The sequence below is a fragment of the Streptopelia decaocto genome, assembly GCF_964273445.1.
Source record: "Streptopelia decaocto genome assembly, chromosome: 5".
NCBI lineage: Eukaryota > Metazoa > Chordata > Aves > Columbiformes > Columbidae > Streptopelia > Streptopelia decaocto.
The window spans coordinates 25,695,400-25,722,696 of NC_138659.1; the positions used below are offsets into that span (position 1 = coordinate 25,695,400).

Here is a 27,297-nt window from a genome sequence, read left to right on the forward strand (position 1 = left end):
TCGTTGTGGCCTGGCCCTTGCCAAAGGGCAAGGTTCCCACTGACTGTCTGTACGTGACGGGGGCTTTCAGAGCCCGCAGCCGCAGGCTACCAGCGGCCTCGGGTTGGTTAGAACAAGATTTTGGTGGCAGGGGGCCTAGGCCCTAGGCTGGTTACGTGCCCGCACCTGCCTTCGCCCTTCCCTCGGCTGGCCAAGCCCTGTCCCAGAGCAGGTCGGGGGCCAGCGGGACGTGGCGAGCAAGGCGCCCCCTTTACCCAGGCCCTGGGGGAAAGGTGGAGCCTGCCCGCACGCGCCTGGTGCTGCGCGTCCGTCTGTCCCTTGGCGCGGCCCGTAGCGAGCGCTCGGCAGGCCCCGCCCAGCGCTGTCGCTATATAATGGGGAACGTCGCTACGCCGCTGGAGTCCACAGGGCGGTGCGGTAGGAGCGAGTAAAGATGGCGTCTACTAGCCGGTACGGGCGGCCGGCCGGCCGGCCTGGGTGCTGGAGGAGGGCCGCGGGGGAGGAGGCGGGAGGCGCTCCGCCATCTCCCCGTGTCCGTGGCACAGGAGAGAAAATGGCCGCGTCGCCCCTGCTGCCTCTGGGGAGGAACCGGTGGCCATCGCCGCCTTTGCCAGGCCCCGGTGTCCCCGGCTCGGCGCGGCTCTGTCGGTTCGCGGCGCCTCTGGCCGCTCTCCGGTTTCCCGTGTCTCAGGGCCGCCCTGTGCGCAGCTCCCGGGGTGGCAGGAGGCCAGGGAGGGCCGTGGGGGGACGGGCCTCCCGGGGTTTCTCCGTGTGGGCCGGGGCGGGCGGGCTCTGAGGGGCCGCCGGCGCTGGGGAGCACCGGGGCTGAGTTGGCCGCCCCTCGCTGCTTCGAGTCGGTGTTGATCGGGAGGGCTCCAGGGGAAGTTTTGGGGGATTCCGTGGCGATTGGTGACGTGATTCGGGACCCCGCGCCCGTGTGAGCTCGGTGTTGTCGGCGCTGCCGGTCGAGCCCTTCTCCCCGCGGGGCCGAGCGCAGCCTCGGCAGCCCTGGCCGCGGCTCTGGCGGAGCGGGGCGTGCTCGGCCCGGCCCGTGGGTGTCGGAGCCCCCGGCGCCGGGCAGCCCGCGGTTTATCGGGGCCCGACAACAGCCTTGAGGCTCCCACCCTCAGTCCGTACCGGCAGTGGCCAGGCGGGTCTCGGGCTCTGAAAAGTCTTTTTCCCTGGAGCTGTATCGAGGTTTTCTTTCAAGTCAGGAACGAAGGCAGGCCTACGGAGCAGGCCGTGGAGTGACTCTTTATTACTCCTGCTAAACCTGTCCTAGGATCTGGGCAGTGCTTGCTGCTAGTTTTATTGCAACCCGGGAGGTATTCGCTGAGATGGATCTTGACACACGCACTGTGCGTTTTCCTTCAGTGTAGCTAGCTTAGTATGTTGAACCTGTATGGTACAAGGAGTGCAGTATATGTGCTGAGAGAAAGGAGTTAAAATTGGGATAGGAAGACCAATTTTCATAATATTTTTTGAAGTTAAAGTCTGAAACAGAATACTGTTAGTATTCTTTCAGGCTTCTGGATTTTATTCTTTTTTCTTTTGCTTAGTGTGTCATTAGCCTTTTGTGTGTTGCCAAATATCAGATGACTGCGCATACTTTGTCAACAGTTTTGTCTTGTCGTGAAACTACTGGCTGAGAATAGTGAGAAGGAAAATGGTTTAAAGAGCTTTTGTATAGGATTTTGAAGATAATTTACATCTGAAGATCTTATGTGTACATGTTCTTTCTGGAGGCTTTAATGTTAATAGTGATGTTGATTTCCAATTTATTTTCAAGTCTTAGAACTTTCCTGAACAGTTACTGGATTAAAATGTTTAGGCTTGTTTTTATGTGCTTTTGACTCATTGGAAATATTTTAAAAGTAAAAGTTAAGATTAAATGTGTAGATTAGGCTGAAATAATGGGCTAGTGGGAAAGGGCAGAACTCGGATTAGTTTAACTTTTAATAGGATATTTTCTACAATTGAAAGGATTAGGAGTTATGTTTTGTCGCAGTGAGATTTAGGTTGGTAGCTACTCATGATGAATTTTTTGTGATCAACCTCTGTACCCTCTCCTTTTTAGCTCAGCAAAACAGCTTTGTTGACTATACAGACCCTATTTATTACTCCAATTTTGAAATTATGAATTCTCACAGAATTACTGAACAGTCACTAGTAGTTTGATTGAGTGATTTACTTTTAAAACACTTGGTTAGAAGCAACTGGTTATTACTCTAGTCAGTTACTAAAGCTGTTTTGTTAAATAGTGCTATAATATTTTAGAGGAGGCTTTTTATATCTGCTGTGATTCTTGAAGATGCCTGAATGTGAAAGAGGCAGATTCCTGTTATCAGAAGCAGATGTCACATAATGCTCTTCATGAGCTGATTGTTTTTTGTTAACATCTCACAATTAATAAGTTGCTTAATTTAAAATGGGACTTTTTCTTCAAATACTTGGAAATAATAGTGGTAGAATTGACTATTTTCTAAAAATACATCTGGTGTATGCACCACGTCCTGAATTATGGACCTGGTAAGTAATATTGATCTGATTAGAATGTGTGAGAACACTCATTTGGAACAAAGCAGTCGCCACTAACTACTTGGGGAACTTCATTTAGTGGTAGACTGTGAGTTAGCCTACACTTAATCAAGCCTGTTGTTTAGATTGTTGAAGTTTTAATCTGAAGTGGTTTTGGTATAAGATATATCACAAAAAATTTGGAATTTAAGATGACCAGAAGTCTTGATTGTCAAATGTGATGTTACAGTATTCAATTAAAAAGATGAAGTTCAGGTGTTTAGTTTAATATTCAAGTCACTGTAAATTCTGTATTATTAAATTGTTCTTTTCAGTAGGTAACTCTTATACTTTTGGATATGTAGCCTGCTTGATTAAAAGTAATTAATGCTTCTAATTTTTTTTCTTAGTTTGGATGTACTTCCAAGAGTGACTTGCCCAAATCATCCAGATTCTATTTTAGTAGAGGATTACAGAGCTGGTGATATGATTTGTTCTGAGTGTGGGCTAGTAGTAGGTAAGTAGCTGTTCATATTTTTGAGAATTACCATGTAACTTAAATTATGCATGTAGATTCATTTTCCAATAAAAGTGGTATATAGTTATTTGAGTATTAAAAGGCTTTTTCTTGATGCCTTTATATTTTCTTTTATGCTGTGCTGTTGGTTAAAAGCTTACTGTTTTTAATAGTCTGTCTTTCAGTAACTTCTTGCATTATGAAAAGAATCAAACTCTCTTCAGACTGAAAATTTAAAATATGTTGTCATTTAAAATTTGTTGTAATGTTGGATTAGATTGTTGTGCTGTCTATTCCAGTATTCTGTCTTTAATGATGACTGTTGTCTTAAGCATAATATTATAAGAAATGCAATAAAAAGTCTTTGTCAAGTAACTTGCTTACAAGAAAAATAAAAATGAATCTCGGTTTACTGTTAGTTAGAGGTTATCTTCTGCCCTGACGTATTTATCTTTCTGGCCTTGCCAGCACCTGTTTTTGTTAATTACTTTTCCTAAGGCTTTTAATACTATCCCAAGTAAATACCCAGTTTTTCCCCTGGAATTTTGCTGAGCTTTTTTTACTGTGTTCGTATGGCAACAACTTCCACTGGCTAAACTGCCTTTCTAAGTATAATGGAATATTTACAATGAAAGGCCTTCTAGGTATTGTTTCTGTTTGAACAAGAGAGAGAGAGAACCATATTGTCATAGAACATGCTGCATACCTACTTTTATGGTTATTTTTTAGAATGAGCATCCTACTGTTCATCCTGTTGTCTTTATTACTTTTGCGTGGGAAACTTCTAATACTCATGTTATGATCATTCTTTAAACCTCATTTATTTCTGTTATATTTTTTTAGACATGCCATGACCAGAAGAGAAACCTCTGTTTTGAGGGTGGGTGTTCAGGTGGTTCATTCAGTGGTGCTCAGTGTTTCAGATGGCTTTATATCCCTCCCTCCTAGACTCTTGTGATTTTGTTTTGGCTCTTGTCTTGCACTGAATTAAAAATTTTAGTACAGTTGTTAGCATAAAGCTGAAAAGTCCTTGACTTGGTATAAACATTATTTCCAAACAACCAAAACATCAGTGTATTATCAGCATTCTTCTCATACCAAATCTGAAAGACAGCACTGTACCAGCTGCTAGGAAGAAAATTAACTCTATCCCAGCTGAAACCAGAACAGTATCCACCCCTTATTTTATACCATCTATGTCATGCCCAGATCACAGGCTCTCCAATAACATTCCAGCTAATCTCCACCACTTTTCATCTCTTTCCCTTGGTCTATGGGCCATCCCTCTAAAATGTCCACTGAGTTCACTTAGACCATGGCTTTGGGCCCCATCTATCATAAGTCTTTCGGGGCAGGTGAGATGGTGTGCAGTGTTGGAGTGTTGCCTCTTGTATCTGGAGCTCGTAGCTGGTGCATCTGGCATGGCCCGTGGCCACGGTCTGTGGGTTCAAGGTGTCGATCTCAAGGAAGTTGCTGGGTGCCAGTTGCCGAAGCCAGTGCTGTGCTTTGCTTGGTTTTATCAAAGTTCACTCTTCAATTATCTGGGTGATTCTTACTGTAATACCACTGATATGGCATATAGCAACTGTAGTAGTGATGACACACAGCGGCAGGGTTATATAGCAGTTAACATTGTTCAGTTTTATTTGTTTGCTATTCTCACCCAGAATCAAATCCCCTTGAGTTACACATTGGACTTCCCTGTCCTTCTGCATCACCCACGAAGTGCACCCAGGTCCTTGAGGAAAAGCAGTGCTGCCGATGGGTTTGCCTGAGACAGGACTAACCCAGACTGTCTTCCCTGAAACATTCTCTGTGTGCACTACGAGGACTTTATCGCCTTCTACAGCACGTGGAAATTTTGAGTGGGCAGAGCCAGCTCAATTGCCAGATCCCCTACTGTTAACTAACCAGGTGGCTTTTGATAAATGTGTATCTGGTGTTGGAAGGTCCCACCACCCATTGCTCTCAGTGTAGTCTTGAACAGTCCATTGCATCGTTTGATTTTCTTGGAGGCTGGTGCATGATAGGGGATGTGATATACCACACTCTTTGGCCCAGGTGTCTATGAGATTGTTTTGGAAGTGAGTCCCATTGCCTGACTCTGTTCCTCCTGGGGTGCCATGTTGCCACAGGACTTGCTTTTTGAGGCCCGGGATAGTGTTCTGGGTGGTGGTATGGGCCACGGGATATGTTTCCAGCCATCTGATGGATGTTTCTGCCTTTGTAAGCTCATGTTGGTTTTGTGTGAGTGTGATGCAATCAATCTGCCAGGCGTCATATTTGTGCTTCAGCTATCAGCCTCCATACCACAGAGGCTTTTACTGCTTGATTGCAGTGCATGTTTCACATTCATGGATAACCTGCGCAATTGTGTCCACGATCATGTTCAGTCCTCCATCATGGGCCCATCTATATGTAGCATCCCCTCCTTGATGACCCTGAGGTATCATGGGCCCGCTGAGCTATAATTAACCTTTATGTTGCCGGTTGGATCCACCTGAGCCACTGGTGTCTCAGCAGCCTGATCCACCTGCTGGTTGATGTTCTTCAGTGGCCTGGCTCTTGGTATGTGCGCATCTGCGTGATGTACTTTTACAAACAAATTCTGTAGCTGTGCTGGAGGTGATTTATGATGACCTGAACAACAAGCAGTTTTCCAAAGGTCCAGATGAAGTCAAGTGCACGTGACCCATGTGGCTGAAGTTTGTACAGAGCAAACCGTCGTCGTTTCTTTTAAAATTATGAAACCATTGAAAAGGCTAGGGAGAGGATTGTTACTTTATTAAAAGAAGGGCTAGTTTAAACTGCATGAATTCTTGTAAATGAACCATAATAAATTTGCTGGTTAAAAATTCAAATGTCCACAGCGACATTTCTTATTGAAATATGGTAATAGGCTTCTAAGTTATTGCTTCAAAATAGTTTAGTCCATGTTCAGCTCTTTGTGTGGCTGCCATAGAAGTTGAACCAAAGTTTAGAAAATCCCATTTTGATCATTTAATAACTTTTAAGATAATGCTGGCTTTAGAAGAAGAGGGAAGGGTTTTCCTTGGTGCGTTTTCTTTTTAGGAACTTGGAGTTTATTAGAAATATCGCTTCATGTACCTTCTGTTACCCAGTCACAAGGTATTCTTGCTTTAGAAATTTACTCGCTGGTCTCCTCTGAATCAGCAGCATAGGAAATTTCTTTAGTTCAAGCTGTCAGCATTTTTGATGAGCAGAATTGTTAGAGTATTAATACAAACTTCTGCTAAATTGAATTTCTAAAATGTGCTTAAAATTATCTTAGTCTCCTTTACAGTGAGCATTACTGGTAGGGTAAAAAGTGTTTTTTCTTTAAGCATGTGGTGTTTTTTAAGTAGGCCTTTCAATGGATTTATCACTAAAAGCTTTAAACATTTACTTCTGTTGTGCTGATTGTTCTCATTCTGTCTTGCCTTTCTTCAGCAATTTAGTTTTTCTCCATATGACAAATTAATTAGCTGGGATATCTAGCAACTAGTTTGGAAAACCAGTTAGATGAAGAGTGCACGACCAAACAAGAGTGTGAACATTCAATATTTTCTCTTTTGGTCTTTTAAGAAATTTTAGAATAGGAGGAAACCAGATCCAGTTCTTGATGCCTGTTTTCTGGAGATGCATGTGAAGTAGGGATGTTTTTAGGTAGTGAAGACAAAATTTTGTTTAATGATGATAAATCTTTTATATATTTGTTGCAGATTCCATTATACGTGTTTCCTTTAAGAGAGTAGTGATTTCATTTCCTGCTCTTATATAGGCAGGTTGTGTATTTGTGTTTAAAGCCTTACACAGGTCGTAATGTGTAGCTGATGTGAATAGGGCCCATTCAGACTATATTTTGAGGTGGTCTGAAAGTTATTGAGATCTTTATAACTGAAAGGGATCAATTAGAAGAGTTACAAACCCCAAAAGACACAATATACTCTGTACCCAAAGAAGTGTTACTGATTTATTTAAAAATATTGTGTCTGCAGAGCACTGCTGGTGTACATGGGGCAGAATGGTAAATCCTGAATATGTGCATTTATTTTACTGTTGTAAAGTATATAGTGATGTGACTTCTGATTTTTTTTGTTGTTGTTTTTAATTACAATTTGCTAAAATCAGAGCAGAGAGTTTTTAACTATACTAAGTGTATTTCTATTTGGTGTTTTTCTTGCTTGCTGTGGCAAAGTACTGAAGTCTCACATTCGTGGAAGAAGTGAGTTTGTTAAGTGTAAAACTGTGTCATAGGATACAATAGCTGGTGCATAGATAATGAACAGTCAAATTTCTGTGTTTTAGACAGAGCTATATATTGGAAGTACTGCTTCTTAAAGGGAGTCTTCAGAAATATTTTTAATCAGAGTTGTTTTGTACTCATAGGTGGTGTTCATAGTGTCTCGATAAGACTGAAATTTTAAGTTAAATCCAGTATGCTACCTTTCCTTCCCACAGCATTTTTCACTTGTTCTAAATAAGCTGTGCTGTTTTGCTGTGCAGTATTATAACAATTAAATCTTGTAATGTCAGTATGACTGAATCTTGATATTAATTTGGATTGACATGCATCTGAGACTTTACAAGTCTATGTCCAAGCTTATCTACTGTTATAAGTCTTCTATCTTATTATACATACTTTTCTCAAAACATTCTAGGATATATGGTACGGTAACTGTTTGTGTGCTGGCTTGAGAACTCACAGACAGACTTCTTCGTGTTTGGAGAAGTAGTTTGTTCTGTGTTCATTGACCATATCTCATTCTTCAGACAGACTTGATGGGGGGAGAAGGATTTTGTTCAAGAACACAAGGCTAGTAGATCTTATTTCTTGACAGTTAAATATTTGCTTGCTACCTTTTCGGCAGTAAAAAAGGGTGGAAGTCAGATGATATGCCAGAAGGGGCTGAAGAAAGCAGAATCAAAGTGGAATACAAAGCACTGAATTTTCTTGATGTAGCAAGGTGGTGAGCTGAATTTCAGAGGGGGATAAGAATGAGTCTGGTGGTATGTACAGCTGTGCAGCACCTCAGCTAGGTAGGAGTACCTTTCTGATCTAAGACTTTCCTTGTCTATAGTTTCATTAAATGTTGTTTTAGTGTGCAGGAATTGGAGCAGTGAAGAGTTGATTTTTGGCATTTAGTAAGTGATGTGCTCTAACAGGTTACCTCTGTTGCTTCAGTAGGCAGGTATGCCTTCAAGAAGAACAGTGCTCTTGTATGGTGTTTTATTGGATAGCCTGCTGAAATAACAATGCAGAAGTCTGTCTTCAGCTGATGAGAATCCTTAGATGTGTGTCAATTTCTTAAAGCTTTGAGTCAGATGATGCCCTATATTCAGATGTTTATCCCCTGTTCTGTGTATAGCTGGGTGTTCAGCTGAAGAATTTTGGGGAAGAATGTTAGGTAGCTTGTGGTCAGCAGTAAAGCTGTTATAAAATTCCAGCAGAATATGTGATTGGTTAATGCTTCTGAAGAGTTTGAGATTTAAAAGCACATCTTAAATTCAGGTACAGTCTATGAAGAAGAGGTAGATTTTACTATATGGCAGGTATTTTTTTTTCCCCTACAATATAACAAATAGGTAGGAAGGGGTTTCATGGTTGCCTTTCTGCTGGCCAGTCAGTTACTCAGGATGTCTGTCATTAGGGATAAGATTGATTGCATCTATACATAGATGCTTGTTTTCTGAAAACGGAAGAAACCTTTTTATTTTTTCAGATGTTAGTAGTATCCTTTAAGTGGAGAAGGTACTTAAGTACTTCTGCCATGAATCCCGTAGAGTTATGCAATTATGTCTATCATGGTATCTTTATACCTCCAGATGGTGAAAAATCTTTTCATATTTGGGTGCATGTTCATGGTTACTTCTTTCTGTGAGTATTGTCAACATTTAAAACTAAAATGTGAATTCTTAATTTAAAGTATTGCTTAAGTAGGCAGGCAAAAATCTTTAGATATGTATGTATATTAGCAGCTTTTATCTGGTTACTGCTTCGGCACTTGGTGTCCAGAGCACTAACAAGTGTCTAACAAAAGTTAGTCCTTGCAAATAAAACTCTTTGCATCCACAGAGGAGCTGACTGTAAAGGATGCTGGTACTTAAAGTCTGAATAGATGACTTTTGCATGAACAGTCATGGATGTTTCATTTACATAGGGAATTTGTAATATGAAGAAATCAATTTGCTGCCTTTTTTAGTTAGCATTTCAAATAGTCTGTGTTTTAAGTCTAACCCATTTCTACTTTAAAGGCAAGTTGATGGTTCTGGCTGTTTCAGCAGTAATGTTTGTAACAGTGAAAACTTAGACTTTAGATGGCAAAAGTTGGCATCTTTTGTCAGGCTTTTGTAATAAACCGTGCTCATAGCACGATATTAATATTTCCTGGACATTTGCTAGTTAGTGGTTTCTAGGCTGGAAACCAAAGGTGTTTGAGAGCCACTGTGAACAATGCTTCCATTAGTTGGAGTACTAGGTTTATCTAGTGGGTTAACATTAACATTTTGAATCATCCTATTGAAGGAATGTTTGTTTTTTTTACTTGCTTCTTTGTCAGATTGGCAAAGTGATTTAGGGCAAATAAGGGTTAAAAATGATTTGAACTCCTGTGATGGAAGAAGAGTCCAAAGCCTCTTATTTTTTTGGTGATACAGTGTAGCTCAGGCACAACATTGAGAATCTGTAGTTTTGGAGCATCCTTCATGAATACTTGAGCTCTTTATCTTTTAAAGGCCACAAGTCTTGGAGAGGCTTCAGCTGATCAGACTTGCCCACCAGATTGTTTCAACATTTCTGCTCTCATTTGTTTCCTCCAAAATGAAGCTCAGTCATTATTTTGATATGCAGGAGCAGCTAAGCCTTTGTTCTTTTAACAGTCACTTGCCTGCAGTGCTATACTGTACCTTTCAGTCCATAGTTGCCTATCGGTACTGATATGAGGCCAGTGATGTCTGGAAACTTGGAAACTAGCCACAGCACTCTGTAGATTACAGTTGTTCCTGGTTTTGTGTGTTGTTGGTGGTGGTGTTTTGTTTTGGTTTTTTTTTTTGGGGGGGAGGGGTGCCTGTGTTTTGTCTTAAATAAAAAGCCTCTCAGAGCCTGCTCCTGGTTCATTTTGCTATTTCAGCTGAGTCTTGTGAAAAGGCTGCTGTTGCTGTTGGTGATGATGCATTTGTGGTGTTTACAATTCATTGAAAGCAAGATAACTTTTTGCAAAAAATATTGCTATCTTAAAAGAGTCTGGAAATTTTGTAGAAGCAGCTATGACTGTAAAACTGTGAGCGGTTTTGTTTGTGGTATGGGGTTTGTTGTTTTGTTTTTTTTGTCTTTTGTCCCCTGGGAGGTTATTCTTTGGTAAAATGTGACATCTGCTCGTAAATAGAAGTTCTGAAGCATTGTAAAATGCTTTTAATTAGAAGCATAATGAATGTGCTCACTAGATGGCAGCAGATTCCCTAACTAACTGTAAGAATGAAACATTGAGTGGAAGCAACTGCTATTTTGGTACTTTAAAGTGCAACTAAATTTTAATAAAATATTTAAGATTAAAATATTATTTATAATATGTAGAACTTGATGCAATATACAACTAGCATTAGAGCTCCTCTGAAGAATACTTAAGAACAGACCTTCTCAGAACTTCTTCAAGATTAGACACGGAACATAACATTACTTACTGGAGGCTTGGATTTCATCCTATTTCTTGTTTTGATTAAACATCTTCAATCTGCAGCTATATTGTCTTCATCTAACGGATAATACAAAATGCAAAAAGATAATAAAATACATACGTATGATGAGTTACTGCAAGTGGAGGTCAACATTAAAATAGCTGGTATTCTTTCTGTAAACATGTAATTGCAAATTTAGGACTCATCAAGTTAAAATGTTTTCCTTTGAGAAATCGCTTTCTATTTTTAGAGGGAGGAGTAAACATAAATGATTTGTGATACGTAGATGTTTTAAGCTAATTTTTAAAAACTGTTCAAAATAATATTTTAATGTTTCATGCTGACCTGAGTTTACTCTTGCATTTCTGTAGCACATGCTGTTGGCATTTGGCAGTTGTGACGAAAAGTAACCTTGGTCTGAGGTTTTCCTTTCTGAATAACAGTTCTGCATTTCATTAAATGAGCTTTTCAGATGGTGGGTAACCTGAGTCAGTGAACTTTGCAGCCTGTATTTCCATTAGAGCCTGTGTGTTAGTCTATAAGACTGTATTTTAAAGTGTAACTGAATACTGGAAGAATGGTTTATGAAATGAAATTAAATGGGGCAATGGAGAAAAACTCATGTATGTTCAGAAAGATGCTTCGGGATATCATACTGGAGTTGGGTTCCACAAAAACTTGGTCCTGTAAACTGTGTTTTTGTATGTACTTCAGAGGGGGAAGCTGAGGAGATGAACTCATCTATTTGATGGAAATTAAATAAAGGAGTGTCTAATATAACCATATCTAGGGAAGCTTATTTTTGTTCAAAAGGACCGCATCAAAAGGAAGTAGTGAAGGGAATATGCAGCCACTCCCATACTTATCACAGGTTGATGCTGTTGCCAAACCCAACATCATAATGATGTGAGAAAGCAGAGATGATTTTATGAAGTACTTACTGGGAGCTTTTTTTACTCTTAATGTTTGACTGCAGACCCATTTTCCAGGTACTTTAGGAAAGCCAGTCAGTAGTGTATGACCCAGCAAATTCAGTTCAGGTCTTGAAAAGTTAACTCAGGACCGGTCTTCAAGGCTGATTCTTTACGCTTTTTGTAAGGCTGACTTCAGTATTTGAAAGTTTTGTTTGAATCACTTAATTGCATCTGTACTAACATCAAGGTTCCAAAATGGTTTTTATGTTTTGAAGAGGTAGAAGTCACAAATAATAGAATCACAAATAATGAATGCCACACTTTTTTTCCCCCTTTTTTTTCTTTTTTGTAGAATGGGATACTTAGCTGCTTGTAGCTGAGTATATTTTTCATCTATGGAAACTTTTTGGCCTATTTGTTCCATTTTTATCAGTATTTCTAGCTTGTGACACTCTTTTATAGAAGCCTTTTAAAAGGTGGAATGCATGTCCGAGGACCTCTCTATATTTTAAATAAAATACTGAAAGTATACAGAAAAACTTTTATTCAGCAATAGCGGATTTCTTGGCAAAGTAAAGTTTTTTGCAAGCCGCATCTTAATTTCACAAATGCTTTATATTCAGTGATTTGTTCTACTTAAACTTTTCTTACTGAAATAGTAGTGTCAGTCCTCGGTAATAAGTTTGCCAAAGCAGGCAGTGATAGAACACTTTTTTGTTAGAGCAGGAATGGTTCGTAACTCACAAGAGGCAGATCCCTGAGTGCGAGTCATTTAGGTCATTCCCACTTGTGTGGAAAAAATATTACATCATTGCCCTGTACTCAGTGTTCTATTTATACCATGCCAGAATTTTAAGTACATTTTGCTTTTTTTAGATGCTGTAAACAGTATTGGGTAGTTGTCTAAAAGCAAAGTTGCTGCTAAGCCATAGAAGGAGCATTGCTGAATCAAATATTTAGAGAGAGTCCAGGAGCTAGAGTAGCACGCTGTCTGCTAATTTAAGCTTGCAAGCTAGGGGAGAGCGTTATAGCAGAAAGAACAGATCTGTGCCTTCTTTCACTCTGCTATATTCTTAACCTTATAGTTTTGGATGTTTTTCTTTTTTCCCCACATGGTTTTCATTAGAGCAGTAAATAAAGGTGGAGCATAGCTGTAAGCATGGCTGACAAATCCTGGTCAGAAAATTCCTAACCTTTTTTTTTTTTTTTTGGTTGTGGTGATTTCTTCTGGTTCATTCACAGCTTTCAATTTCAAGCTTATTCCTTGCCGAATAGTGGCATATTTCAGAGCACCAGAGACCTGGAGCTCATGCACAGAAGAGACTACAGGCTAATGAGATTCTACATGGTGATTCTGCATTATTCACGTGTGCACTTGGAACACGTGGCAAGTGTGAGAGAACTTAAGTTACAGTAACTTAGTTGTTTAAGCTCTGAGAACATCCATAGGCAACTGTGATCTCCAGCTTGAAATCAAGGTCTTGATTCCTTTTATGTGTTGAAGATCCCATCATGGTCTTCAAGTTGTCGTGTTCTGGATGCATGTCTCTATAGCTATTTATGTTTTCTGTGCGATTGTAGTTCTGTTCTGTGCAGTTTTTTTCCATTGCCTTCAACTGAACTTGTAGATTCCAAACATTTGGGTACGTTGTGCAAGTTACCATCTGTTTGAGAATGCTGACAGACTGCCTTCTTACAACAGAGAGCTCATGTGTAACATAACATTTTAAAATAGTTAATGAAGCATTACATTAATTCAGACTGTTGCTTTCTGTGAACTCAGGTGACCGGGTCATAGACGTAGGGTCAGAGTGGAGAACTTTCAGCAATGACAAAGCAACAAAAGATCCATCTCGAGTCGGGGATACCCAGAATCCTTTGTTGAGCGATGGCGACTTGAGCACAATGATTGGCAAGGTAACACTTAAAATATTTAATTTTGCTAAGTCTGAGCGTTTTTATGTCAAGTACATATTTGTATGTCCACAGGGAAACTCTTCAGAGAATGTATTTGCAAAGAGATTCTGTCTTAATTGAACTCTTACATTTCAATGGTGTGTAAAATGTGGCTCTTTCCTGGGGGTAACAGGAAAGGGCTGACCTCTTGAACAAAAGGAAAGTGCGGTGCTGTGGCGTTACTTGTCACTTGTTGGTATGCAGCTACAAATAGAAAAGCCGATGTTGCAATCTTTAAAGAAATGCTGACTTAGCACGCGTTTTTGAGATGATTCTGAATTAACAGACACTTAGTTTTGAGGTCTTAATAGCTAGTACTGCCCAACATGAACTGTCATTTTTTGTAATAAAATCTGTATCAGATTCATATTGGAGACCCAGAAATCCACATGCATATTGTACACATTCTTATAGTTAGTGATAAAGCACTAAATGTAGAATTCTTTCATGGTGTGACTGCTCCAGAATAAAGTATTCAGTGTATATTGGAGCTGAAATGTAGTGGTACAGCTGTATCCTGCTCTTTGCCATAAGAGAGCAAGCAAGATTAATTGCACAAATGCATTCCCTTCAATGAAACTGTGACACAGGTAAGTTTTTGTTGTCGTACTTTGTATTGTACTTGTGGATTTCTTGAATGTTTCATTAAGAGTGGTCCAGTTCCTGAGAAATAACTATTAAGAATGTGTTGCTGCTTTGTGTGTTGTGGGACATGCATGCCAGGATTTCTCAGTTTTCGTTCCAGTGATGTTGCGAGGAAGAAGAAGTAGACATACCTAAATATGTGTGGATATATAAGGGGAGTGTGTACTATACCTTTCAACCAAGAATTCTTCAGAGTTGAAGACAACTAATAAATACGGCTATGGACAGCTAATCTTGAAGCTCTGTTTGTGAAAAGAAGCTTTCTTGCTCAAAGGATTGTCCAAGTAGATGCTTGTGTTTTGGACAACTCCAAGCATTACTGACCACCAGATTTTAGGATGTCTTATGATAATGCAAACAAATTCTGCACTGCTCCATTAAAAAAGCTGGCATTGCTAAGTAGCTCTGTGGAGCAGTGCTGCAGAAGCCCCTGGAGTTTTAATGTCACCTTATAGGTCCAGAAAGATTATAGTTCTCAGGGCTTGTATTTCTATCCTTGATTTGGTCAGCTGTGAGAAAGATCAGAAATACACCTTTATACACAGATGAAGAAATGAACTCCAGGTTCACACTGGCTCATTTTGGGACTGTGTAAATACAGGGTTTGTTTCTGGCAACTCAGTTTCATTCAGTAGGTAGAACTACCTTCTGAGTTCTTTTAGAACTTTTGTGTTGGAGATGACAAAAGATGTTTCAGCTAAAGAACTTGTATCCAAGTGAACAGTGACTTGTGCTGTTAACCCTATTTTCTCTGGAGGTTCAGATCCTCCTTTAGAATAAGGATAGCAGCCTCAGTGGGAGAATTAAAGACGTAAAGAAATATCTGTGAAAAAGTTTGGTTTTCAGTGAAAACTAAAAATTTTTAGAGTGGATGTTCAACTAATGAAACAGTTTTACTGTTAACCAGAACATCCCAGAATAGGCATGACTGTCAGAGTGGTGTGATTTAACATATAAGAACTGTGAGTAAAACTGTCCAAATACTGGAACTGCCAGGATAATATAGGAGAATGTAGGGAGGGCAGCCTGTCCTAGTGTGGGTATTTTATTTTTATGGGGAGAATCACAGAAGAGACACATTATTTTCTACAGGAAATCGGGAATCTCTTTGACGAACCAGGATGTGTCCTGGACAAGAGTTCCTGTGTTTGTCTTGCCAGTGAGCAAGGGCTCTGGGATGTCAGCTCATTGATGTGAACTCTGTAGCAGGAACTGCATTTTTCCTCAGTCATTTAGAAGGAAGAGAATGGCTTATATCAGAAGATGCTGAAGAAATTTCCTATCAGTGCAGAAGGGGCATGAATTTTGCAGCAAAAATAACTAACCCAATAACAAACCACAACCTGTTTTGTGGAAAATCAGAAAGAGGACATTGATAATTAGTAAAGGAGGGGGCAGGTGTACTTCACAAGGTGGTTTGTCACCCTTTCCTCTTTGAAACCAGGAGGTGCTGCTTCGGGATTCCTTTCTGTTGAGGGTATGTGTCTGTATCTAGAGCAGCAAAGCAGAGGCTGCTTTGCCCATGCAAAGGGATTAATTTCTAATTGGTTTTAGTACTTAAGGGACCCATCTGTCTGAGGTAGCAACAGCCTGCATTGGAAGAAAGATTAATTTGTGTGTGAAGATGAGGATGAATAGCATAGTTGGCTGTGGTGGAAGTGGTTTGCATTCTTTAGGCTGATCTTTAGGATATTGGCACAGAACTGTATCTCTCTCGAAGTAGAGGCTGTGTGCTGCAGTTGATCTGATGACAAGCAGGATTGCCTTTGGAGCAGCCCTTTGTTGTGTTGGTGCCAGCATCATTTCTGGGTGGTTCTTTCATCTAAAAGGATGTTTGAAGGAGTAGAAAGAAGCCAAGAACAGTCTTGGAACATAGCATCTGCCATAGAGGGCCTGTTCAAGGGCTTTGGGAAACTTGTGAGGGAGGGTTCTGTGCTGGAGTCCTGGATCTCCACAGCAGTATCAAAGTGTGTGTGCAGCGCGGATACGAGTCTCAACAGCGGAGGTGTTCAGTGAGCTCATCAGAAATGGGGTGTAACTGGAGTCCTTGAGTGCAGGGAAGTGGCACAGTGTAAGTGAATGGTCCAGAGGTTATTAGGGACAGTCAAAGAACATGTATTAAATGCAGAAGTGCACCACGGAGAGATTATAGAATTGGTTCAGGAAATAAGTGATCTCTGACTCCATCTGGGCAGTCCAGGGAAATAAGGTGGTATCTGGGTGTGTGCCCTTCGTTTGCTGTGTCCTGGTCCTTGTCCTGTACCTCTGTGTGAATAGCCTGGTTAGCAGTCAGTCAGAGTTCAAGATCTGCTTTGTGCTCACTGGTTTTGGCAAACAGGACAGTGTAGTAGTCTGTGTCTGCAGCGGCCACCATTTCAGTGTGTTTAAATGGCCACCTCTGTCTGTGATGAAGGCTGATGGCCCTTCCCAGCTCCCTTGTTTGAAGGTGCCACCAAGGAATAAATACTTGCTGATTCAGGGAGTCCTGGGCCCTACTCGTGGTGTGGAATTGTTGTGAAGAAGCCTTTCCCATTTGAGAGAACTCACGGCCCCACGTGCTGTGACAGCAAACACAAAAGTAGACAATCTATATTACAGACATTGCTCTTCTGAACTTACAGGCCATGTTGTTATCCTGAGCTATTATTAATCTGCCATGGCATTATTTGCTAAAGACATGTTTCAAGCTGATGGCTAATTGAAGACCTTAAACACTTTAGACCCTCTTAGTTGGGCAGAATTTATTTTGCATTTACCAAAAATAGGCAACTTGTACGACCCATTGTAAGTACAAAAAATGCATGTTGAAAGCTTGTTTTGAAGTTGCCAGGTTAAGTTGGTCGCTCTTACTTCTCTGAAGACCCCAGGCTTTTCTTTTAAGAGGTCCCTGGTTTTCCTGTAAAGGCAGAATATACAGATTTTGACATTTTGCAACAACTAAGGCTTGCAGCTGCTAGCAGACACAATATCAAATTGGTTTTGAATAGGTCATTGGTTTGGATGTTCTCTTTCCCCATGCCTTCATTTTTGTATTTGAGTTACTGTAATAACTAGTCTCTAGTTGGCCATAAAATTTTGTTCTTCTGACTTGCCAGTCTGCCACAGTGCAGATGCAGCCCAAGTGACATACGGGTTGCATAAAATCTGATCTTGGACCTCAGCCTTGGTGACAGGAGTGTTGAGATGCGCACATTGGCTACGTGTTACTCATTCTTTAAATTATTGTTACATTAGGAAAGAAAAATCCCTACATAATCTGTGGTTCTTGGAAATCAATTAATGATTTGAGACTTGTGCAAAGTGTAGAACCTGATGTTTGGAACAGTACTCGATCATATGATTTACTTCAGTGACGCCTGTTTGCACAATGGTTTGAACTGAGTGCCTTGAATTAAGATGTATGGAGCTGGAAGATGTTTGCTCTTTAAATGAGGGGGAAGTTGCTTGTGTTTTATTGACAATACAATTTTCTCTTTTCAGGGCACAGGTGCAGCAAGTTTTGATGAATTTGGGAATTCCAAGTACCAGAATCGTAGAACTATGAGCAGCTCTGATCGTGCAATGATGAATGCTTTTAAAGAAATTACGAACATGGCAGACAGAATCAACCTCCCTAGAAATATAGTTGTAAGTTCCTGTCTGCCTTCCTTAAATTGTTCTGACATTGACTTAGTTAGCATAATATAATGAGCACATGAATTTTTGATATTGCTGCTAATTAAATGGCCTAGAGTTAATTAAATTTAGTCTTCTTGCTTTGAAGGATCGAACAAATAATTTATTCAAGCAAGTGTATGAGCAGAAGAGCCTGAAGGGAAGGAGTAATGATGCTATTGCTTCTGCTTGTCTCTACATAGCCTGTAGGCAAGAGGGTGTTCCAAGAACGTTTAAAGGTAAGTTTTCAGTGATACAGATTCAATTTTGCTATGAAGTAAAGGCCTAGTTAGTGTTATTGTAGGAAGAGGTTGGTTTTCTCATTCCTGGACTTTGCTGAATTGGTTGTTCTGAGCTAGAGCTCACCTTTGGGGGAGAGCAGGGGGGATTCTGGAAATTGGTTATATTTGTGAAGTGAGTAGGCTCTTGGGCATGAGATTTTTGGTCATAATGCATTAAAAAACAATTAGCATTTGAAAGTCATTCTGAGTGTTGGTGAAAGGTATTGCGTGGATCAGAGGATGGTGTGGACTGTTGTAACTGAATTTGAACAAATAGTTCTGCAATAAATATGTGCAAAATAAATATGTGCAGGGATACAACTTGTTTGGCATTGAGTATGAAATTTCCCTTACTAAGCAAGCTGTATTCATTAGCTCCTTATGAAAAACATGCACTGACCTAAGTGATTTGGATGTTTCACAAATGTCCAAAGCTTATATAATGATGGTGGCCTTCCTGACATTGGCCTTCTGTGTGGGTCTTAATATGCTGAGAATCAAATTTTATTATTTTAAGGGACCAAATGCTGTCAAGCCTGAAGTTTAATTTTTACTCTTTGTTTAGAAATATGTGCAGTGTCCAGGATTTCAAAGAAGGAAATAGGCCGGTGTTTTAAACTTATTTTGAAAGCTCTTGAAACCAGCGTTGATCTGATTACAACTGGAGACTTCATGTCAAGATTCTGTTCCAATCTGGGTCTTCCCAAACAAGTACAAATGGCAGCAACACATATTGCCCGTAAAGCTGTGGAATTAGATTTGGTTCCTGGCAGAAGCCCTATCTCTGTAGCAGCTGCAGCTATTTATATGGCATCACAAGCTTCTGCAGAGAAAAGGACACAAAAAGGTAATACTTCCTTATTTTATTTCCCCCTACCCATGTCTTGCTGCTTGAAAGAGAATTCAGTGTTACTGTAAAACTTGGATGAGGTCTGTGCAGGTTGTGATAAGCCACCATTCTACTTGCATACAGCAAGGACCAAACCAGCATTTCCCACTCTCCAGAATAAAAATGGAGTAGTGGGCTGTGCTAAGTGTAAGCTGAGTTCACTGTGTTCTGGCACTAGGAGTGTGATTCTTAAATGCAATAGACCAATCCATTCAAATGAGCATAATTTCAATTTTTGACCCATGATAACATTTGCTCATGTACATTCTGCTGCTCTGAAATACTCCAGATTAGGGGCAGCCACAAATAGCATCATGATTTTAGATTACAGGGAGTCTCTGATCATTCTGGCGTCCAGGGAATCACTGAAATTGGTCCGTGTTCCTTCATTTCTTGTGAGCCTGTTACAGAGATGGAGAGCGGTGGGCGAGCAGGGCTGGGGTAGCCCAGGGCTGGCATCACTCTCTGGCAGGGGAGCCCTCAGGGAGCCCGTGCAGAGTTCAGAGCTGTGTGGGGCAGCGCCTGGGAAGGGAAGGGGGCTTAAGGCTGCCATGGTTAGAACTGGCTGCGACAAATGGATCCAAGTGCCTGTAGCTGGATGTGGGAGCTCTGTGGAGGTGTTTAGTCCAGTTCAGATCAGAAGTGTAAAAAACTTGGCCATTTCTTAGTGGAGATCTGCTTTTAGGTAAAGAATGGCCTTTATCTGTCAGGTTCTGATGCTTTGTTCTGCACTAGTCACTGCTTATTCCACCCCTGGAGCTTCCATCACACTGGCGGTTGCCTGGGCACGTGGGTGAGCTGGAGCCCAGGCAGCCCGTACGGTGCCTGCGTCTGCGCTCACCCTGAGCTCTATGGCTCCTAAGAGTGATCGTTAAAACAAAATACAGCTGCCTGCCATGGGTACGGACACGACTCCTTCGGTGTCCTCACACAATGCTGAAGGCTTTCGGGCAGTTCAAGGCTTAGATTCCAAACTTGGTTAAATCTCTAATAGCTTTGTCTTGTGCATCTCAAACAAGTGTTTTCTTTGCCCGTTAAACAGTCGCTTGCTCTGTGCCTCTGACCTATTGCTCTGTGTATTTTAGGGTAAATGTATTTCATATTTAACTGAAGGTATTCCTTTTTGCCTATGCTTAAGTTTTCTGATGGTTTTGCTCATATTTAATGAAAGCACAAAGAGAAGATCCTGATGATAGTGATTTATTAGGATGTTGCTGGGCACATGCAGACTTTGCAGTAGATGTTTTCAATGACTTTTGCACTCTTGGCCCTCTGTCAATTTGAAACTGATGTTACTCCATCATTGATAACATAAGTTGAATTGTGGCATGTGAAAAGAAAGACTTATATGCAAAATATTAGTCACAGTGGTTAAAACCATTTTTTCCAGGCTTTTGTGAGAGTTATGAATTAAGCGAAGTTTATAGCACTTCTCGATAAACGATGCTTGCTGCTTTTTTTGCTTAGTAGAAACTAATCACTTGTCTGCTTTTTGTCTTAGAAATTGGTGATATTGCTGGTGTGGCTGATGTTACGATTAGACAATCGTACAGGCTGATCTATCCTCGAGCTCCAGATCTCTTCCCAGCAGACTTCAAGTTTGATACCCCAGTGGACAAACTACCACAGCTGTGAAACTGCAGAGGGTTACTTTTAATCTCCATTAAAAAAAAAAAAAAACACCACCACCAAACTTTTGATTTTTGCCTATAATAAAGGATGTACAAAGTGTTAATATTGAGTCTTCATGTTGTGGAACTGGAGGAGATGGAGATGGAGCGTAACTGCTGGAACGCAGCACACATTCCAAGGGTAAACAAGCTCATTGTGTGGCATTTTGTATGTATATATTAGTGGAAGTAAATATTTAATGACTGTTGCAACAAACTTAATTTCATATTGTTGTACTTATTTAGATTTCTTTTGTAGGATCTAGTAAGATGTATTTTGGAAAATCAAAAATATTATGTAATTCCCAAATAAATTGTTTTCCAAAAACACACACCAGATTATGAGTATGACTGCAACTTGATGTGCACACGCTGTTTTGCATGCTGAGAACTGGATTGCAGTCCATAGAGCGGCAGAATTAGCTTCATCCTCAGGGATGTGGTCACAAGGCTGCCCCACTGTTTGCTTTCTTGACACTTTAATCTCTAGTGTGGCTTTAGTATTTGTAGTTAACTGTGCAGCAGAGTATGGATGACTTAACCCAGAATGCAAGCAGGTGCTGAGAAGCGGTCAGAGTATTTGCACAACTGCTGCTGAAGATTTCCAAATCTGTTGTGAAAGGATGAGTCACATCCTTGGCAGTCTCCCTGATGTTCACTGATGTCTCTCACTTCTGTGCATTTGACATAATGACAAAGCAGCCAGAGCAAAACATAGGGACTCTGACTTATTCCTGACAACTTCGTGATGCTTTGTACTGTACGAAGGAAGATAAAACATATTTCTAGTAGAAGTTCAAGTGTTCTGGCCTGTCTGCCCAGCTGTCAGGCTGGCCTGCGGTGAAGCTTTTGGCACGACTCTGCTCTCAGTGAGCACTTGCTTGTTTGAAGTTATGTACCAGGTGCTGAGGAGTGAAGGACAGAAGTTACTCAGCCCTCCCCAAACTAACAGCTTTGAGAACTAGTTGCCTCCTGATGGGAGGCAACTGTCCCTTTGTGTGCAAAGCAACAAATGTACTGAAGTGGGAGTTTTCTGTTTCCTGAGTTAATATTGTATCACAGGTGCAAATTTATTTGAATTGCTGACGTGAACAGCTGAGGGGTCAGCTTGCTACACCTCTGGCCCGGGGCCATCCAGCGGGAGGCCTGTGTGGCCAGTGCTAACAGCACCGCTTGGCAGTAGCCCCCACTGTTTTCTTGCTGGTTTTAATCTTCTGCCAGTTGAGACTATTGAAATGTGGCAGCTCAACTTGTTTTTGTACACAAATAACAAAGGCTGTACAGTTCTGTTACACCACTGAAGCTGTCGGTTGCAGTCATGAAAAATTCTGCTGCAGATGTTAAAGGTCTTGGTAGTTTGGAGGGACTGTATTCTAATGTCTAATGCATTTCCTTAAACTTTGTTGGAACATTTTCTGTTACATGGGCTTTCCCTGTCTTGCTCTGAGCTGTTTTGTCTGTCTCCTGGGAGAAGGTGTGATGCTTTGAATAGGCAGGGCCTGACCTTTAATGTACTGTTACAGTTTGGAAATGCAAAGTCAAAGTTCTTTTACCATGAGTGTACTTTCTGGCATAGATGAGTGTGTTAAATCTACTACATGCAAGTTAAAAATGGCTGAAACTTACTTTTACAATAATGCTCTTTAAATGCTTTCAGGTGTTATGCACAAGCACTTGATATGTGAGTGGTGAGTGTTTGCAGTTTAAATTGTTATACACGGCAAGAGCTGTCTGGACTGAAATTGAAATACATCTGTTCACATCTCTGATGTGGGGCAGAGGGAGGCAGGGACATGTTCTCCCAGCTTGTCCCTGCCTCCTCCTGCTGTTCTGCAAGCGGCTCCTGTGCCCCCCTTGCTGTGGAGATGGCAGTAACTGTGCAGCCCAAAGAGGCGGAATGAGGAAGATGCTCGAAGGGACCATGTGTTCTGAAAGCCAGTTACTGCTCCTCCCAGTAGACTATGGTTAACGTGAAGCGTTTCAGGAAAAAAGTATAACTCCGAATTAATTTTCAGGCAGTTAGGACCCTTTTAGTAAGCTGCTTTGATGGAGGTAAGGAACTTGGCTTCTCTGACAGCAGCTTGTGAGTCAGACGTGAGCTCGCTTCGTCCGTGGCTGGAGCGTTTCTCACCGGGGAGCTGTGTGTGTTGGAGTTGTGTGTGTGGTGCACCAGCTGTTCTCAGGGTGCAGGGGTAGGTGTGGGGAGCTGGAGAGGAGGTTGTTGCAGCTCTGCTGCCCTCCTGCAGCTGTTGTCACTGCCTCTGTCCTCGAGAAGTGTCACCTGCAGTTGTCAGCTGGATACTGACTCATGAGACTCCCCCCTGGTGAGCTGGGGACCAGCTTCCAGCCTGCTTTGGCCAGTTACTTTCTCATTGTGTTCCCAAAGCCAAGCGGTAGCAAAGGACAAGTGGAGCCTCAAGTGCAAGCAAGGAGACTGGCTGCAGTTCAGGTGTGTGCAGGTTCTGTGTTCTCTGCCAGCGCGAGTGTCGCTGCTGGGAGGTGCAGCGGCCTGGGAGCAGCCGCGAGCACTGCAGGATGCGCTCCCCACGCACAGCAAAGCGCCGCGCTGCTATCTTCAGGCACTTCCCATGGTAATTCAACTGCAATTTAGACTAGATATTTAAAACTCTGTCTTCAGCTGGAGCCAGCCCTTTCTGGAGTGATTGCTTAGTTGAGTATTGAAGTTGTGCCTCCAGGCACTGGTCTCATGTGAAATTTTGGGTTGTTCTTAAAAGATTTCTAAATGCATTCAGAAAAGAAAGCTTCATTCTCTGCTTGAGGAAGCAGCTCATTGTGGATTGGGTATAGGTTTTTGTTTAACAGGGGGAGGAAAGAGACTATAATGAAGCAATACCTAGGAGGGGAGGGAATGTTGAGCCTGTGGAGGGAGAACGCTGACCCATGCTGGCCAGAGTTCAACAGCTGTGGTCTCCTGCTCCCTTCAGGCCTGCGCAGCCGAGAGGAGGCTGCTGCCCTTCAGCTTGGAAAAGGTATGCTTGGCGTTAGTGATTTAGTCTGATTGTTTAAAACAGGAGTGGAAGTACAGTGAACTGCCACTAAGAGACTGGGTGTCTGTAAATCCCCTCCTGATTGCAAGTTCTTTTCTGAAGTTACCTGTGGAGAAAACATGACAAGTCACTTCAAGAAGCAACAAAAATCATGTTTGGGACACGATTTACAAATTACTCTATTTAAAACTTTAATTTGTGATATTAATGACTGCAAACACTTAGAATGACATTTGTTAAAGGCACATTTCATTTTAATGCATAGTGTACCATTCTAAAATATCCTAATTTCCTTACAAAGTGCTTGAGCAGCCACATACAGATAAAGTATAGCAAAATATATTTACAATCTAGGGTTTAAAATCTTAATCTGCCTAAAAATATTTAAAAAACTACAGAGATAAAATTAGTGCTTTCTTTCAGCTTAACTGGGTGAACATACCCTGCCCTCTAATTTTTTTTAATTTTTTTTTAGTGATTTACTTAGATTAAAAAAAGATTTCTGTACAAGATGTAGTTACAAAAAGGTATTTTTGAGGATACTTTCATACGTATTAAGCACCCTGTCAGATGCTCATATATATATTTGGGAACCGAAAAGGGTGAGCTGACTGTACCTCAAAAGTATTGGTTTCAGCTAGATACAGGAACATCATTTGTGTCTTAATTAATTAGAATCTGGAGACAAGCAATGCTGAATATTGACTCACTCTGCCAAACATGATTTGTAGAGCCAGTAAAGCTGCCTCTGCGTTCCAGGGGGGGTTCCTGATTTAGACCTATGGACCATTGTTTTTCTCTCCTGTGCCTGACCCTGCAGATCTGCCCAGCGTCATGATTGGAAACAACCACCTCAGTGTTGCACACTCAAAGGGTTTGCATTTCTCCTTCCAATGAGTAAAACTACCAGGTTTGAATTCATTGGGGTGCTGATTCTCACCGTCTCAGCCCATGAACAGCGAACTCTTGGCCAGGATGGACCTGTGAGGTTACACTGGCGATCAGCTCCGTGTGGTGCTACAGCAAAGGACCATGTGGGAAATTCGTTTTCCAAGAATTCATGTTTGCCCACAGAACACCAGGTGCCAAAACCAGGTCCTGCTTTACAAGTATGCACAGTGTTTGGTCTACATGATTTTTCAGCTTTTGAGGTACAGCTTTTAGTGTTAAGGGGTTTGTAAAATACACACAGTTTTTATCAAAAAGTATTTATACATTCTGTTACAACGTATTGCTTTTACCCTTGGTAACTGCCAATCTAAGTTCTGGAGTTCAGTGGCCTATATGTCTACCAATATTTTTTTCATTCAGAGTTCTATCTCATTTGCTTGGCCACTGTGCAAAATTAATGAAGTGGTAGAATTAAATTACTTGCCTGGACATAAGAATACATTACAACTTCCAAATATACATGTTCACAGCATGTATAACATTGAAAATCCTCACGTTTTTCTAAAAGTGATATGATATTGTACAGCAGATACAGGCTGACCTAGGTGGTTAGATACGGACTGGGGTGACTTATCTGTCCACTTGGTGAGTGGGAAAGGCGTGAGGTTGAGTACAGAAGTGGCTGGGCTGGGGAAATGCATACGCTTTGCTCCTTGTGGTTAGACTGAGCAACACCTTTGTCACATTCTTTGTATCAACCCAGGTTTTAAGCCGTGCTTAAAAAGCTTGAAGGCAAAACTGTTTGGCAAGTGGCTTTGGTAAACTTTCCGGATGTTTCTGGATTTTTGTTTGTAATGGAAGCACTTACACAGTTGTTATCTCAAAGGCAAGGCATTTAACGTTTTTCCTAATAAATACCGTAGAAAATTTACAAAACAAGGCATATCTGTTCTTAATACCGTTATTTTAAGAACACAAGATGAAGGTGTACATAGAAATGTGTTGTTTTATAGACTGCACAAGAGAATATTTAACTGAAATCGTTTGCCTTCTGCAGCTAGAACCATGCTCTGCATGAGTGCCATCAGTATCCCAAACTCCGTTCCGCTGTGGCTGAGCAGAGATAAGGGATTACCCAGCTCAAAGGCTGCTTTTCCCACTTAAAGCAGATACTTTAAAAAGTGATGTTATCTGCTGTAGAAGCGTGAGAGAAACAGTACAGATCCACATGCGCCCGTGTGTGGGAAGCTTAGTACAGCCTGGATTCACCAACCCAGCTTAAGAACTCCATAGACCTGCTTTCCAGTGCTCAGATAAAAAACAATATACAAAGAGGCCACTCTTCACAAGAGTGTTAAAACAGTACTTAAAAGGATCTTCATGTGATTTAAAAAAAACCAGAAGCTAGAGGTGGCACAGAGAGCATTTGAAGGGTCGGTATTCTTCTGAGAGAGGCATTTTGTGAGCCAGTCAGCTGGGGTTTCACAGTGTCTGGAAGTTAACACCAATCAGCAATGTAATCAAAATCTCTGAACATTTCCTGCTCTTCTTCTGAAAGTATCCTTGGTTCCCGAGGTGGAGTGAGGATCGGTGCTTCAGAGGTAAATTCATCATCAAAATTGCTAACATCTTCTCGTCCTCTAATGGTGGGTACAAAAGGAGGCTTCACTTTCTTGGCCAGTAAAGCATTCCAATCTATTAGCTGTAAAATAAACCGACTCATGTTTAGTTTCCTGTCTCTACTCCTTAGTCTCCTTAGAAATAATATTAGTTTGTACTCACCCTGAAGAAGTGATGCTTTTTCACATCTTCTGCATCTTTCTCTCCAGCTCCAAGACGCCGCTCAGGATTTCTTCGTAGCAGCTGACAAAACATGCAAGATTTCAGTGCAAAAATTCAGAGGTAGAGGGAGAAACTAGGGCAGGACCAGTGCTGTTGTGTAAGAACCAATGCCAAGACCAGGTGGACAAATTCATACTGCCTGACTGACAGAAAAGTCTTGGTCCTCAAAGCAAGAGAAAGCCACACCTTCAGCTGTCCGGAACTTGTAGAGATGTGTGAACCCGCTGGCACAGTTCCACCAGGAGCAGGTTTGCCTGTCTCGCTGCACATCTCTGGTACCAAGTCTTGGTACCTGAGGTGATTTGTGCAGCTCATGTTCCCCACAGAGATACTGAAAAGTGTTTTTTGCTGGTGAGGATACAGAATTTGTGTAAGCCGGTATTCCTTGCTCGGCCCAGCTATTTCACAGCGGTCGATTTACCAAGAGAGGGCTGACTGCTGCTTTCCACACCCAGCCCAATAAAAGAGTTGGTGGCTGACACCAGCAGTTCGATGCTCCCGCTTGTGGACCGTGCTGCTCTGGGCAGAGCGCCCGGCATCAGGGGCGCTGAGCACTCATGGTGCAGCCATCAACAAATAATGGCCACTATATTACCTAAGGATTTGTCAGATGGGAACAGCGCACACAGAGCTACAACTAGTGAACTGCAAGCACAAAAGCCATGTACTTGCCCCCTGGCCCCCCGGGATAGTGGCAGGATAATTTTCACAGTAAAAATACCCTCCCCAGGTATTGCCTTGAAACTGTATTCTTCCTTCTTTCTCTAGACAAACACTCCCTGGGAGTAAGCAATGATTTTAAGCTAGAGAATACTTTATTATTTAAGTACTTATGTCTC

General features: G+C 41.5%; 2 protein-coding genes across 3 annotated transcripts in view; one reads left to right on the forward strand and one right to left on the reverse strand.

The window, feature by feature from the left end:
• Positions 1-350: 350 nt before the first annotated feature.
• Positions 351-21,049, forward strand: GTF2B (general transcription factor IIB). Of its 2 annotated transcripts, none has more exons than XM_082054692.1 (7): positions 351-450; positions 2,928-3,034; positions 13,406-13,539; positions 17,704-17,850; positions 17,987-18,116; positions 18,724-19,005; positions 20,549-21,049. In XM_082054692.1, the coding sequence occupies exons 1-7, from the start codon at positions 434-436 to the stop codon at positions 20,680-20,682; spliced, it is 951 nt and encodes a 316-aa protein (XP_081910818.1). In that variant the 5' UTR covers positions 351-433; the 3' UTR covers positions 20,683-21,049. The 2 variants fall into 2 exon arrangements, with proteins under 2 accessions (XP_081910818.1, XP_081910817.1); XM_082054691.1 differs by lacking the exon at positions 351-450 and adding an exon at positions 2,414-2,529.
• A 2,854-nt stretch (positions 21,050-23,903) lies between these two features.
• Positions 23,904-27,297, reverse strand: part of PKN2 (protein kinase N2) — a 55,200-nt gene continuing 51,806 nt past the window's right edge. The window contains exons 21-22 of the mRNA XM_082054690.1: positions 26,399-26,479; positions 23,904-26,318 (exon numbers count right to left, since the gene is read on the reverse strand). Coding sequence (XP_081910816.1) covers positions 26,115-26,318; positions 26,399-26,479 — 285 coding nt within the window. The 3' untranslated portion in view covers positions 23,904-26,114. The remainder of the gene's footprint in view (positions 26,319-26,398; positions 26,480-27,297) is intronic.

Excerpts from the sequence above, each read along its gene's own strand:
- GTF2B (XM_082054691.1), top strand. The coding sequence starts at position 2,429 with ATGGGACTTTTTCTTCAAATACTTGGAAATAATAGTGGTAGAATTGAC. Across the intron at positions 2,530-2,927 it reads CGTCCTGAATTATGGACCTG|TTTGGATGTACTTCCAAGAG; the intron begins GTAAGTAATATT and ends TTTTTTTCTTAG. Across the intron at positions 17,851-17,986 it reads ACCTCCCTAGAAATATAGTT|GATCGAACAAATAATTTATT; the intron begins GTAAGTTCCTGT and ends CTTGCTTTGAAG.